The sequence below is a fragment of the Equus quagga genome, chromosome 3 (assembly GCF_021613505.1).
Source record: "Equus quagga isolate Etosha38 chromosome 3, UCLA_HA_Equagga_1.0, whole genome shotgun sequence".
Classification (NCBI taxonomy): domain Eukaryota; kingdom Metazoa; phylum Chordata; class Mammalia; order Perissodactyla; family Equidae; genus Equus; species Equus quagga.
Genome location: NC_060269.1, coordinates 149,959,997 through 149,974,848, shown reverse-complemented (window position 1 = coordinate 149,974,848; position 14,852 = coordinate 149,959,997). Strand labels below are relative to the sequence as shown.

Here is a 14,852-nt window from a genome sequence, read left to right as displayed (position 1 = left end):
CCTCTGGCAGGGTTCTCGTCTGCCCCACGGCCTCCTGTCCATCCTCAGGACACAGTGCAAGTGTGACTTTGCCCAGGGGGTCTGCCCTGAGTCCCACGGACCTCAGAGCTGGCTACACCCGCTCTGTCCTCCCGGCCACATGGGCATGCGCGACGTGGCACACAGGGGGCATTTTCCCCCTACTGTTGGGGGAGTTTGTCAGCCTCTCTGTTGGGGCTGGAGCTGCTCCATAACCATCTCTGTCTCCCTGGTGCCTGGTATGGAGAAGCTGCTCAGAATACTGTTGATTGAATGAAATAATGAACTGAATGAATAAGGATCTCCTCTCCTAACGGTCAACAAAAGAGGAAACAGGCTCAGAGAGGTTGGGAGGCTCACTCAAGGTCACACAGCCCCCAGGTAGTTTGGGGTGATGGATGCCAGTTCTGAGCCAGGTCTGGTAAAGGTCTCTGCCTGGCTCTGAACAGCAGTGCCTGGAGTCTGTGTGCGCAGCACCCATGGGTGCTCAGCCGAGCCTGCCCACACGCATGCGCACACACATACTCACATGTACACGTGCATGCACATGCACACTCACACTTGAGCTCGCAACCCCGTTCCTGGGGACCAGCCAGCAACGCCCCCCAGACTAGCTGGGCTCCTGCTGTGTGAGGGCAGATGCCGCTCGTGCTGGAGATGCAGCCGGCCTTCTCCAGGCTTCTGCTGTCTGGGCTCCGCACCAACTCTGCTCCTCCCTTCTCGGCCCCTGAGCCAGGCCTCTGCCAGGGGACCTGCTCTGTCCCGTCTTTTCCTCCTCAGCCTTCAGAGAGTCCTAGATGTCCCCTGGCCCAGAGCACCACACAGCCAAGGAGATGGAGACCTGGAGGCCAAGGGGTCTGCTCAGGGCCACACGGTGACTTGATTCAGAGCTGGAATTGGAATCCGGAGTCCCAGACTCCCAGTCCAGTGCTCGTCTCTGCCTGAGGGGTTCAGGCCTCTTCAGAGCAGGAGCAGGGATGAGGAAAGAGGTCAGCGCCTTGTTCAGGAGCCTGGCACAGTCCCTGTGTGTTGAGTGAGTCAGGACTGAAAACAAAGTTCCAGGGTGTTGGAGGCAGAAGGTGTCACCCAGGTGGGCTGGCCGGCTGTCTGCGGAGAGGACATCACAGCAATGAGAGCCCAGCCTCCATGGGCTGCTCACCAGTCTTACAGGCTCTGAAACTGGGACAGAAATGTTCACTGGGATTGGACAGGCTGACTTACAATGACCAAATTCACAGGACTGATGTATAAACCTGAACGCTCATTTATTAATTTCCTATGAGAAATAGAACTATGTGCAGGCTGAAGGATTGGAGGAATGGATGAAAAAATGTCATATCCTCCCCCTTTAGTGGAGTTGTCTGGAGAGTCAAGTTCACTCATTCATTCATTCATTTGTTCATGTGTTCGTCAATAAACATTTATAATCCGAAGGTCATTTGGGAGCCTGGAATGAGACTGGGGAGAGTTAATGGTGCCATTGGCCTGATTCGTTCCGTCCCTCTAAGGATGTGCTCCTAGGCCTGGACATACCTCCCCCTGGGCCACGGTGTCTTGTCTCCCCGAGACCTTTTGAAAGGCCATGGGCATTTATGAGCTTCCATTCTCTCCTTTTAAGGTGACTTTGCATCTGCTCTGACTCATTTCGCATGATTTTACAGTTCAGCTTTCCAAGAACACCCCTGTTTTTATGATCTGGGGGACCCCTCACCATTCCTGCCACAAACAACAAAAACCCGGCTCTGCCATTTCATCCCACAGATATTTATTGAGCACCTCCTGCCGTGACCCAGGTGAGGCTGGAGTCCTGGGGAGAAATGGAGGACCAGGCCGCTCAAGACGTGAGAGCAGCCAGGGAGTCCCCCCATGATAGGAGCCTGGTCCTCGTGTGGGCAGCTGTCGAGAGGGTGGGCCCTGATGTCAGGGATCCCTGGTTTCTAACCTTACCTCTGCCACTGTCCAGCCCTACGGCCTTGGAGGGGACACTGACAGGGACCCCTTCCTGCCCCACCGAGGGCAGGCATTCTGTGTGCTTGTTGTAACTGACTCAGGTGGTCCTCCCATGGGGAAGGCACTGTCATCATCCCCTTTTCCAGACGAGAAAACCGAGCCTCAAAGAGCTGGCAAGTCTTGCCCAAGGACGCTCCTTCTAGCTCAGACTTTCATGTAAGTCACTCAGCTCAGCAGAGCTGGGATCTAAAGCTGCCAGCGGATTCTGCACACAGACAGCCACAGCGACCACGACCCCCGTGAGAAGCGGGGAGGAATGTGTGCTGTGCGGCGCTGGCGGGCATGTGGGCAGCAGCCCACGGTCGGGCACGTACCAGGCCCCCGATGAGTCAGTCCCTCTTGTGCCCGGAAGGCCGATCTTCAGTGTGCAGATATAAGGCAGTGAGAAAACCTGTGATGTCTTTAAGAAACCAAGAGGGCTCCGGGCTGGCTGGAGTGGGCGTCCCGAGGGGAGCAGCGGCGGGGTACTGGACGGGACGTCATTCGCACTTGGTTCTGTAGCCGATGGGGAGCTGGAGGGGTCAGAGCAGGATCCACGTGCTTCAGGAAGACGGACCTGCAGCTGTGTGTGGACTAGACTGAGCAGCAGAGCCCCAGGCGGCCGTGCCCGTCGCAGCCCCTTTGTTTCAACAGCCCAGTGACTTGGCCATGAAGACCTGAGGCCCGGGCCTTGGGGAAAAGCCCTGGGCGGGCACTGAGACCCTCATGGCGCTGGTGGCAGCTGCACCCGCTGGCAGCTGGCAGGAAGTGGGTTGTACGGGCGCTGACTGTCCTTTCAGAGGACGCAGATGGAACTCCCGAGGGAGGCTCTGGGCTCTGGCGTGGAGCCCAGGAGGGCTGCTCGCCGGCTGGGGAGGACACTAATGGGCCTAGATGGGCTGTGCCAGAGCAGAGAGGGACGGGTCCTGGGGGCACCGAGGCCGGCAGAGAGGCTGGCATTCCTGCGAGGTGAGGCCTCCCAGAAACATCTCTGGAGACCCCGGGGGGCTCATGTTCTCTGGCCCCTGCTGTTGGGAGGGGCTCACGCTAGCCAAGGACATCTGAGGGAGCGTGGACAGGCTGTGGGCTGGGGTCGGGGGTCGGCTGCCATTCGTTTATTTACTGGAAGGGGTGATGGTGGCCAGACTCACAGAGCCCTTCCCTGGCCAGCACTTTCCACAAGTTAACTCACTTCATCCTCCCAACAGCCCACTTTATCAAGGAGGAGACTGAGGATCCGAGTGGTCAGAGCTGGTCGAGGTCACACATGGGGGCGGCAGGCTGGGGTTTGGAGCCGGGTCCATCTGAGCTCCTGTCCTATGAGGAGCAGGGTGCTTGCTTGCACCCACAGCTGGTCACTCAGGGTCAGTAACCACCTCCCACTGATTTCTTCTTCTTCTCGCCCTGGGTGGGGGGATGGATGATGGGAATGGAGCCCCTGTCAGCTGGGTTCCTGTGGCCCTTCCTCAAGGTTGTGTCTGAGTGTCTTAGTCCGTTCAGGCTGCTGGAACAAGCATGCCACAGACTGGGGCCCTAAACAACAAACATTCGTTTCTCCCAGTTCTGGAGGCCAGAGGTCTGAGATCAGGATGCCCACGTGGTTGGGTTCTGGTGAGGGCCCTCTTCCTGGCGTGTAGACGGCTACCTTCTCGCTGTGTCCTCACATGGCCGAGAGGGAAGCAAGCTCTTGTGTCTCTTCTTATAAAGGCACTGATCCCATCGGGGGGCTCCGTCCTCATGACCTAGTCACCTCGCAAGGCCTCACCATAGCATGGGGGCTAGGATCTCAGCATGTGAATTTCGGAAGGACACGGATCTTCAGAGCTTAGCACTGGGCAGGACAGGATGGACACGTAGGGGCTGCCCAGTCCTCAGGGCTGCCATCTACCTTGCTGGCGTCCACTGACCTGTTGCCCTTCCCTCGGCGTCTCTGGCCCCCAGCGTCCCACAGTGTCCTTGCATCCGCCCAGGTGTCCTTCCTCCAGCTCTGCCCGTCCTCTCCAGCTCAGGCATCTGTTCTAGGGGTGGGGGGAATGCCACGAGGCCCGCTTGGCCTGCTCCCCCACTGTGCTCAGCTGGAAACACGGGGCTCTTGCCCCCTCCTTGCTTTAGCTGGAGGTGGGAGCAAGGAGAGGACGGGTTGTTTCGGTTCTTAGGCTCCTAAACCCTCTCTGGGGGTTCTCCATCCACTCCTTCCGCCAAACATGCCTTGAGTAGGCAGGGCTCAGGGCCCCGTCCGCTGCCTCCCCAACCCCAGCCCCAGGGGGCCTATTTTTTCTGGACCGAGGCTGCTGACAGTCACTAGCTGAGAAAGAGACGCCCCTTCCTTTGTTACTCCTATTTGGCTATCTCGTCCCCTCCGCAGAGGCAGAAGCCGGGGTGCCAACGGGGAGGAGGAGGGGGTGCCAGGGCCCACCTGGAGACGGCACTGGTTACCGTGGCAGCACGCCCTCCTGCCCGTAACTGGACGACCTCCCCCAGGTCCAGCCTGGGGTCTGCTCAGCAAAGGGAAGGTCCCATCAGAGATCTTGATGGGTGGCCCTGGCTGAGGCCCTGGGACATGAGGGTCACTGTCTGTTCTCCAGGCTCGGAGTTGCACCCGGCAGACAAAGACACCCCAGGTCTGGAAGAATCGCCAGCCTGGGCCTGGAGCTCGGCCTTCACCTCCGTAGGCCCCCGCCCTCCTAGGCCTGGAGTGGGGGGTGGCGTGCTTCCTCCTGTAGGGCTCTGCGAGGTTTGAACCACACCCCGTGTCAAACGCCCGGCACAGCACCGTCACGTGCAGGTGCTCAAAGACGATTTGGGGGCCCTTTAAGCAAAACCAAACTTTTGTTCCTCAGGAGCTTGGGGTACCAGCAGGAGAGTTGTCTGCACCCCAGCCTCGGGAAGATTCGGGAGAGCCAGAAGGAAGCCCCCGTTTCACCTCCTGTCGCCCTGCTCCTTCCTGTTCCCTCCACCTCCTGGAACATGCTGCCTCCTCCGGGTGTCAGTGAACCCGGCCTATAGATGGCCCTTCAGAGATGGAATCTCATCTTAAAAAGCAGCAGCGAGGCTCAGAGCCCTGAACTCCCCTAATTCATTAAATTACGACCCCAAGCCCGGGCCCCCAAGGAGCCAGGCAATTATTTTCTCTTTAGCTCCTGCCTTTCGTGAAGTTTAGAGTATTCCCCCAAAAGTTTATGTGGGGAGAGAGGCGGGGGAGCAGAGTGTGCTGGGCGAGGCTTTTTCTGTCCGCCGCTCCGTGGCCAGCATCTAGTGGACATTCGTTCTTGTCTCCTCCTGACACAACCCCGCAGGGAGTGTGTGAGTGTCTCCGCTCGGCAGACGGAGAGGCGAGGCTCAGAGAGCTCAGCGGGCTTGGCTGAGACCTGGGAACCAGCAAGCGGCAGAGCCAGGCTTCCCCCTGAGAAATCCCGGCTCTGAGCCTCCCCGGGGGTAAATGAGGTCCAGCGTCACACACTAAATGCGGGGTGCCCCCCGGGAGCCAGTTTAGTGCATATAAGGCTGCCTGTGGATACAGAGGTCAGTGACGCCCCATCCTTAGGATGAAGGAGTCTGCAGCTAATGAGACGAACTCTAAACCCAGGTGCAAGGAAAAGTATTGCTCTGAAGCACCAGGGTGAGCAGAGAGGAGGGGGTGGGTGGGAAGGAGACTTCCTGGAGGAAGGGGCCAAACTAGGCCTTGAAGGATAAAGAAAAGTGTTTTAATAGCTGGAAGGATGGAGTGAAGGCCCTCGGGGCTGGGAGACCAGCATGTGCAAAGGCACGGGGGTATGAGCGGTCCTGGTACTTGAAGACACAGTATTCTGGGGATCTATGCAGAGTACTCTAAGACAGCAGGGCTGCGCCTCGTACGGAAGGCTCCCCGTTGTGGTGGTGTGCTTGCACGAGTGTCAGAAGAGGGTTGAGCCATAATCCATGCCTTTGTGTGTTAGTCAGTGGAGCCATCAACCCCTTCTAGAGGGACAGTCACAGAGCCCAGCTGTCACAGTGCAGCGCGGAGTGGCTATGTGAGCAGGAGGTGGCTGAACTCTGCCAGGTGGAGTCAGGGAAGACTTCCCAGAGGAGGGGCAGTTGAATTAGGTCTTGACGTGTACATAGAAGTTCACCGGAGAGAGAAACAGAGAGCAGGGGTCTTCCAGGCAGGGGGGTGGCCGGTGCAAATCCGTGGAGGATGCCCTGGAGATGGGGAAGGGGGAGATCACAGCGACGCTGCACTCAGGGCCCCTTCCCCACCAGAAGTGACTGAGAGGAAGCAAGATCCGGGCTGCTGGCTGGAGTCAACTCTAACCGTCCTTGAAGCCCCAGCAGTTGCACTTGTTCAACTGATCGGGGGCCACCGGGCCGCCCCGCTCGGTTGCCCTGGCCGCATCCCCTCTTACAAGCCGGGTGAGACTGTAGGACCCAGGAGGACGGCTCGTCTGCCCGGTGGTGCAGGGGAGTCAGGTTCCAGCCCGACCTGAATTCCTGGGTGACTGAGTCAGGGCCCAGGTGCAGCTCCGTGACCAGCTCTGGCACGGCGTGGGCGGGACCTCATGGAGAGAATTTCTCCTGGGCCTTCGCCGTCCAGCTGCCCTCCCTTCCCCCCTTTTAACAGAAGTTGCTAAAACACATTGATCACAGTCCCCCGTTTGGACGCGTAATTTGAGTAAAGGAAACAGAAATGTGTCCTTGCACCTTAATCCCTAAGAGCGAATCCTGACTCCCCTGAGGCTCGTGGGCAGAGGGCGGTCCTGTCCGCGTTTTCCCGCTCGTGGGGAGGAAAGGGTCTGACCCTGGAGTGAGCTTTCTGCAGGGAGCGGGGTGGGCCTGCTTCCTTCCTGAGCTAGTCGTCTGCGTAAGGCTTTCTCCCACTGTGTCGTGCAGAATAACTGCTGACATGTCCTTTCTTCCAGACAGGCCACCACCTGGATGCCGAGTCTGAGAAGACAGCAGCTGTAAGAGGTCAGTGTGAGTTTCGTTCAGGAAGAGCCTGTGAGCTCGCACACGGGCCAAGCCGGCAGGATGACCTGACCGGGGTGCAGACAATCGGGAACTGGGACCCCGCGTTCTCCCACTCCCGCCCACTGGGTGCTGCCTCCTCACTTCACAGCTTAGGGAGGACGCATTGGAAAAATGCTGCATGACAGAAATGGCCAAATTCCTCAGCCCTGTGGTTTCACGCCTGGAGATTTGTCCTAAGTAAACCATTGTATGTGTGGAAAAGCTCTGTGGCCAGGTATTCATGCCAGGGCACTGATAATAGGGAAAAATTTGGGGGAAAATCTCCAGTGTTGATAATTAACCCATATACTCAATGAAATATTATATACTTACTTAAAGTGAGGCTGATAAGCACCATATGCTAGCATGGAAATTATGATATTCTACTAAATTTAAAAAATAGGAAATGTTTGACCACAATAATGTAACTGTACATGCACGTCTGTGTCTGACTGGTAACTTAGGCTAGAGAGATACTAAAATACTAACAGTGGTTCCTTAGAAAGACAGTAACATGGGTGATATTTTTTCCCCTTTTTGTTCCATTATATACATATTTATATATTTTTTTTTGCTGAGGAGGATTGGCCCTGAGCTAACATCTGTGCCAATCTTCCTCCAATTTATATGTGGGACGCCACCACAGCATGGCTGATGAGTGGGGTAGGTCCGTGCCCAGAATCTGAACCCACGAACCCAGAACACCAAAGCAGAGTGCACCAGACTTAACCACTATGCCAAGGGGCCAGTCCCTGCTCTGTTATTATTATTATTAGAAAGAAAATTAAGATGCTACCTGGCCAGACGGAATTCCCCTGTTCAAGTGCAATATACTATCAGCACAGGGATGGGGTGAGGTTCCTAAGGATTTGTTTAGGGTTGTGTTCATTTCAGGTGCTCAGTAAAAACAAAGAGAAAGTATGGGTGGTGTTACCTTCAGGTGACTGAGCTGTTGTTGTTTCTTTTCTTTTTGGTGAGGAAGATTGGCCCTGAGCTAACGTCTGTTGCCAATGTTCCTCTTTATTTTGTCCTCCTCAAAGCCCAGTACATAGTTGTATATCCTAGTTGTAGGTCATTCTAGTTCTCCCGTGTGGGATGCTGCCTCAGCATGGCCTGATGAGCGGTGTGTAGGTCCATGCCCAGGGTCCAAACTGATGAACCCTGGGCCACTGAAGTGGAGTGTGCAAACTTAACCACTCGGCCACTGGGCCAGCCCCGTGAGCTGCTCTTGAGATCTGCTCATCTAGCAACTCTTATTACTAGATTCTGTTCTTACCAGCTGTGTGATCTTGGATGAGTTAAGTAACCTCTCTGAGCCCAAAACTCTTTAAAAGGAGAGTAACATTGCCTTTCTCAGGAGTGTCTAGTGCCTGGCACATATAGGGCGTCAATAGACAAGAGAGATGTGTCCTCAGTCTCTCGCTGGTCAGGATGGGCCTTCCCCCTGTAACTTTATCTTCCACCCCTGCAGCCTGTGTTGGCCTCTGTTTTCACAGTTGGAGAGGCATATATTCTAGCTGGTCCCACTTCGGCCTCTAATTTGTGCAGGTCTCCTCCCTTCTCTGGGCTCAGCTCGCTCCCTTTAAAAGAAGAAAACACACTAGACTGATTGAGTTACTTATTCATTCGACATTTCTGGAAGGCTGCCGGGTGCCAGACCCCGGCTGGCTTGTGGGGCTTACAGGATGAGTCAGCTTGCACGGGGGTGGCCCCTGTGCAATGGATCTGGCAGCCGGGGAGGGAAAAGTGAGGCGGGCAGGCAGTCTTCTAAGACACCCAGACCATGACAGTTCCGTCAGAGGCCATGGAGGAGGCACTGGGAGAGTCCACGGCATGCGAGTGGACCCCTGTGTTGGGCTGTGGGGATCTGGGAGTGACCTGGGCAACAGCAAGAGGATGTAGAAGGTTATTACATGGCTCAGAGACTTGTAGATTTTCAGAATAGATTTCTCCGCTGAGGCTTGACTGGGAATCTTCTCTTCCAGCTCAGAAATGCGTCCTGGATCCCGAAATGGACAGCGTCCTCCAAAGACCATTGTGTTCAGAGTCCTGGCCGATTCCTGCGGCTGAGGAGCCAACACAGGCAGCTGGACCGAATTCTTTGAAGGTGAGAGGATGTCAGTCACCTAATTTCTTAAATAAACTTTTTAAATGAAAGTGTAATACACATACAGAAAAGGGTACAACTCCTATGTTTATGACTCAATGAATTATCACGGTGACACACATCCACCACCAGTAAATGAACATCACCAACACCAGAAGGCCCCCCGGCTTCCCCCCACCCCGGTTTCTTTCTATTGTCTGTGTTTGAATTTGTGGTTTGGGTCTATCCATGTGGTCCGTATCTGGTTATTTTTCATTGAGGGCTAGACATTGTGTGGAAACCTGAAGACGTAATTGGAGGTTCTGCTTGACCGTGTCTCCGTGCAGAGCGGATGTCCTTCAGCTTCTGGCAGGCAGCTAGCCCAGGGCAGACCGTTCCTCACCGTGGAACTGACTGGGAGATGAGTTCAGGACATACGAGGTCTGCTTTATCTTGGTCACTCTTACTCCTAGGGCGTCACCTTCCAGGGTCCAGACCCAAAGCCCATTGTACCCACAGAGGCCCTCCCCCTTGGTCTCGGTCAGCCCCGTGAGGCTGTCCAAGCTCGGCTCAGCTTTCCACGTCTCAGCTGCCACTGTCACGCACAGGCTCTGCCATCGCCTTGAGGGGAAATGTGGCCTCAGAGGCTGTGTCCCCTCCTCCTGGCTTCTCTCCGCTTTTCAGTTTTAGTCCCACAAATCCTCACCATCTCGGCAGCTCTCAGATGGTTTAAAAAGATGTTTTGTCACATTTTGTCCAGCTTTTCTAGTCATGCCCACTGGAAGTTTGGTCCAAAATGTCCTACTCAGTCGGAGCCAGAGCCGCACTCTGTTTTCCCAGAGAAAACTTACTTGGCTTCTGAGATTTGGAGTCTGACGGACCTGAATTCAAGTCATAGCCCTAATTCAGTTGATGTCAGGCAAGTCGTTAGTGCGTCTGTGCCTGACTCTGCATCTCAGAATGGGGCTGGTCCTGCCTCCTGGGCGAAATCAGGGCAGCGGGGCTGAGGGTGTGCCTGGGCCGTAAGAGGTGCTCAAGAGAAACCCAGCCGTGACTCAGGAGGAGACCGAGCTTATTCTTGGCACTTTATCTCAACCTATTATTATTTTTCTTTCACCTTTTATCCCGGTGGTTTCTCTCCTGTCTCCATGCTTCCATTCATTTTTTTTATCTAAAAAGTGGAGACAATATTTACCTCTCAGGGTTGCTGGGACAATTCAGTGGCATTATGCACGTGAAGGACTTATCTTACTGCCTGGCACAGGGAGGCATTCGATAAATGACAGCTACTGTTACTGACCTTCGTAAAGTTTTTTTCTGATTGATGACTTTCATTTTAAATGACTTGTCTACAGTCTTATTGCCTAGTAATAAGAACTTCTTTCCGGCTGTGATCTTTTTCTGGGAATGTCACCCCCAACGTTGGATCTTTGCCCTACCTTAGCATCAGCAGGTAGAAGGTGTTCTAGACGAGGGGAACAAGACCCGGGAAGACAGAGGGGTGAGTGCTCCTGAAGTAGGGGGGACTGCAGCGATTAACCGCGGCTGCACCCTCTGTGACGCAGGAGCTCGTAATGATGATGTGGGTTAGGGCAACAGTGAGAAAGAAAACGCCCTCTCCCGTTCTTGACGGCTTACTGTGTGCCGGGCTTTTACCAGCTTTTCTAGTACTCACGCCTAGCCCCCGGCACGGAGCTCAGCATCAGCCCCACTTCACCTGTGAGAAGAGCAGAGGTCCAGAGGAGCCCCATGGATGCAGTTTAGCTGACTCCAGCTCTCACAGCTTGTAAGGGGTGGAGCGGGGCTTCCAACCCGGGCAGCCTGGCCCTGGAGCTGGCACCCTGGGCATTACGCGGCCAGATCGTGCTGGGCCCTCATTGAGGGGGTGAGGGCGGGCCCTCCTGCCTCCCTGGATGTTCCAATCTGGAGCAAGAAAAAAACCCTTGCATGTCTGCTCTAGGCGAGACTGGCCAGAAACCCAGGGCAAGGCTTTGAGGCAATAGTTAGGGCCCGCCCTGAACGCACGGTGAACCAGAGCGCCTTCTAATACTCTTATGCTTCCAAGTTTCTCAATTGTTCTTCACCCTCCTTCAGTTACCACCACAGACGTCAAACGCCACTGGACGAAAGCTCTCCCTTTATTGAACACAATTTCAGGTCTAGAGCAGACTTTGTTTCTTTGTGGCGTGATGGCAGAACGTCAGTTTAGACATTTTTGTTCCCACATTTTACACGGCCCACGGAGGCCTTCAGAAAGGCCTTGTTGGATGAAGAATGAGAGGGGGGGCTGTTGGGCTGTTTCTCTAGAAGGTCGTGTGGGCACCTGGTCCTCGTCTGCACGGTGCATTTTCACTGGCCGCCGTGGTTCCGTGGTAACGGGCGCTGGGGAGCCGCGCCCTCTGCCCAGCGGAGCACCAGGTTGTGAGCTGGATGCCTGGGCTGGCTCTGGGTAAGAGCTTCCTCTGGTGAAAACGAGCTTGTTAAATAAAGGCACTGTGGGATTGGTGACCTAGAAGCGAAATGAGGTCATTTTTGAAGGACGGTAACTAAATTTGTCACATGTTACAATTATAGTACTTTACAGTTGAGCTTAGAGAAGACAAAACAGGGGAGGGGACCCTAAAAATACACAAAAATATCCTGAAAAAGCTGGTAGGCCCTTAGCAATCACAGAAGTGTTCAACCTCCATCACGTAAGCCTGAGCATAGCACCCTTCCCCTGGAGACCCGTCACCTGTCCCCGTGTCCATCTGCAGACCATAGTGCTGAGCAGTGCAGGCTTGGGAGCCATGCGGCCTGGGTTTGAATCCTGTTTCTGCCTCCAATTAGCTGTGTGGCTTGGGCAAGTCACTTAACCTCTCTGGGCCTCTGTTTCTTCATCTGTGTCATCGGATAATAACATGACGTACCTCTTTGGGTTAAAGACTGAATGAATCAGTGTGTGTAAATTGCTTAGAACGATGCCTGGCCCGTCGTCAGAGCTCAGTGTCCACTGTCACAGGCTGAACCACATGACACTGCCGATATTGTGCTCCCTTCCCTGCAAAGCCAGTGGTTGCATCTGGCTGAAGGTGAAGCACAGACTCCTTAAGTTGGTGTGGCATTCTGTGTACGCGAGACTCTATGCAGTGACGTGTGCAGAGAGCCTGGCTCCTCAGTGTGCAGCTGGTGCTCCCCTCCCGGGGGCTGCACTGGCACCTGCGTGGGCCCCTCTTCTGGCCTGATCTCTGCAGCGCAATCGCACGTCTGTCTGCCCGCCTCTCCCACTGGATCGGGAGCAGCCAGGGGCAGGCGCTGGTCCAGCGTGGCTCACAGGGAGGTGCTCCCTGGTCATCCGCTCCTCTCCTCCACTGCCAGCCTCTTTCTCAGCCATCTTCCACTAGTGAGGCCAAGGGCACTGCACCTGAGGACTGCCCGCCGTCACTGCCTCCTGGGACCACTGGAGGAGTGTGGTCCGTTCCGCTTTTCTGACTGGTGAGGCACAGACACTCTGGTCACACCCTTCCAGGGGACCGAGCACAGGCGTCCGTGGGACTCCTGTCACTGAGCATCATCTTCAGGGAAGCGGCTTGATAAACTCTGTTGGTGAAGGGCTGACACACGTATAAGAGCCGCTGGTGGAGATGCAGGCAGAGTGGGGCTTTGAATGCAGCTGGGCTCAGGTTTGAAGACTGCGCCAGCCATTTCAGAGCCTCATAGATTTAGGCAAGCTATTTAGGGTCATTGAAACAGGTGAATGTTTCCTTATCTGTAATGTGGGCCTGATAATGGCCTGTTGGGAGCATGGAGTGAAAGCGAGTGAGACAGCACGTCTGAGAGCCCTGAGCAGTGCTGGGCGCGAGGTGGGCATCCAGTAGACACTGATATCCTTTCAATGGGAAGGTCTCCATCTCTTGTCACTGGGAATAAGGACATTCACAGAGGGCATCCACTCTGTGGGGATGCCCATCAGCGGCTGTCAGGTACCTGCTGGATGACACGGGCCGAGGGCCTCCCCCCACCCAGTCTCCAGTTCCTCATCCCTAACCCGGGGATGCTGGCGTGTGACTCACTGGGCTGCCAGGGGAGGCAGTGAGCCAGGGCATGGGGGGGCGTTGGGTGCCCCGCACAGAAGGTGCTCAGTAAATGTCGGCTTTCGTTGTTGTCTCTCCCCTGGACAGAGTGTGGGATCGGAGGGGCTATATAGACATGCAGAAGCAGAGACCATTTCATTATGCTCTTGCCCCCAGCTCCCCCTGCCCTCCGGGCCCACGCCAGATGCTGGACCACGCCCCATCTCTGTGCGACCAGGACTCCCTGCACAAGGTCTGCAAGAAAAAGATGGAATGTCCTGTCCCGCCCTCCCAGCCGACGGCCGCCCACCGTGCTCTGAGCTCCTGAGCCCCGCGAGGATCCTGGCTTTCCACAAAGAGCTTAGACAAAGCATTTGCAGCAATTCCCAGGTCCATAAATCACCCCTGGAGTTATAAATTTAATAGGATCACTCCCTCTCCGGGGCCTTTCGTAGACTCCATAAATATTTGAAGCAGAACCTTCAGAGAGCGCTTTAAGAAATTGGTAGCAATCAAAGCCCTCATTCAGTGGCAAGTGGTTTTGCCTTTGGCTCAGGGCTTCCTGCGCGTTGTCAGAGCTCCGAGACGTCCCAGGCGCCCCGGGTGAGTTCTGAGGGGCTGGGCCTGGTGAGTGTCGAGGCAGCGGAGGGAATGTTTGCTGTCCCAAAACCTACTGAACGACCAGGCCAGCGGGTCTCCAGGGGCGTGGTTTTGCCCTCCCAGGGCAGCACTGGCAATGCTTGGAGACATTTTCTGTTGTCACAACTGGGAAGCCGCTCCTGGCATCTAGTGGGCAGAGGCCAGGGATGCTGTTGAAGATCCTACAGTGCACGAGATGGCCCCCGCCACAAAGAATGACCCAGCCCACATGGCAGCAGCCCGGGGTTTGGAGGCCCTGGGCCCGTCTCACAGCTCCCGGTGTCGTCAGCCACGGAGGACCGTTTTGTTATTTTCCTGCTCCCAGAGCCCCTCCCCATGTTTTAAGAGATTTTTGCCTACCAAATGAAACGCTTGATTGAAGTAATTATATGTTTTACATTTTAAAACATTAAAACCAATCCGAGCTTTCTAATAAGTCCATTCATTCAACAAACATTTGTGACATCCAATATACGCCAGGCAATAAGATGTGAAGGCGAAAGAGGTGGGTCGACGTTGGTTCCTGCCCCGGGAGCTCGCAGGGCAACAGTAGAGAGACAGGTAAACAATAACCGTGTGCCGTGTACGTGAGACCAAGGGAAGGGCCGGTTCTGCCTGGCTTCCAGGAATGCAAGGCATTCAGGAAGGAAGGGCTGAGCAGGGCCCCCAGGCCCAAAGAGATGTTCAACACATGAGTGAGGTGGGGAAGGGTGTTAAAGTCAGAGGGAACAGCATGTGCAAAGGCTCTGAGGCATGAAACTGAACTTCGGGTGTGCCACTGGAGGAGGAGTGTGCCAAGCAGCCCCTTCTAAGCCAGCCGCAGGGTCCCTGCCTCATCCCCCTCCAGCGCCCTTCCTTCCCCTGAGGGCAAGACTGTGCCCTGACCAGTGGGGGGGCACCTGGGGTGAAAGAAGAATGTGTCCGTCCTGAGGGCAGGATGCCCAGAAGGAGAGTCTTGGGGGCTTGGGCCACCCGTGCCCAGACCTTTGTGCAGGCTCACCAGTTAGAGACACCATCTCTCCCCTTGGTAGGGTCTGGTGAGGGGCTGGGGTGAAAGGTCACGGTCTCCTTCCCAATGCTGCTCC

The 14,852-nt window shown here is 55.4% G+C and overlaps 1 protein-coding gene across 1 annotated transcript in view; it reads left to right on the top strand.

Moving 5' to 3' along the window:
• C3H4orf50 (chromosome 3 C4orf50 homolog) overlaps window positions 1–13,545 on the top strand; it is a 51,814-nt gene extending 38,269 nt beyond the window's left edge. The window contains 3 exon segments of the mRNA XM_046655786.1: window positions 6,903–6,951; window positions 8,976–9,097; window positions 13,306–13,545. Coding sequence (XP_046511742.1) covers window positions 6,903–6,951; window positions 8,976–9,097; window positions 13,306–13,545 — 411 coding nt within the window.
• Window positions 13,546–14,852: the final 1,307 nt, after the last annotated feature.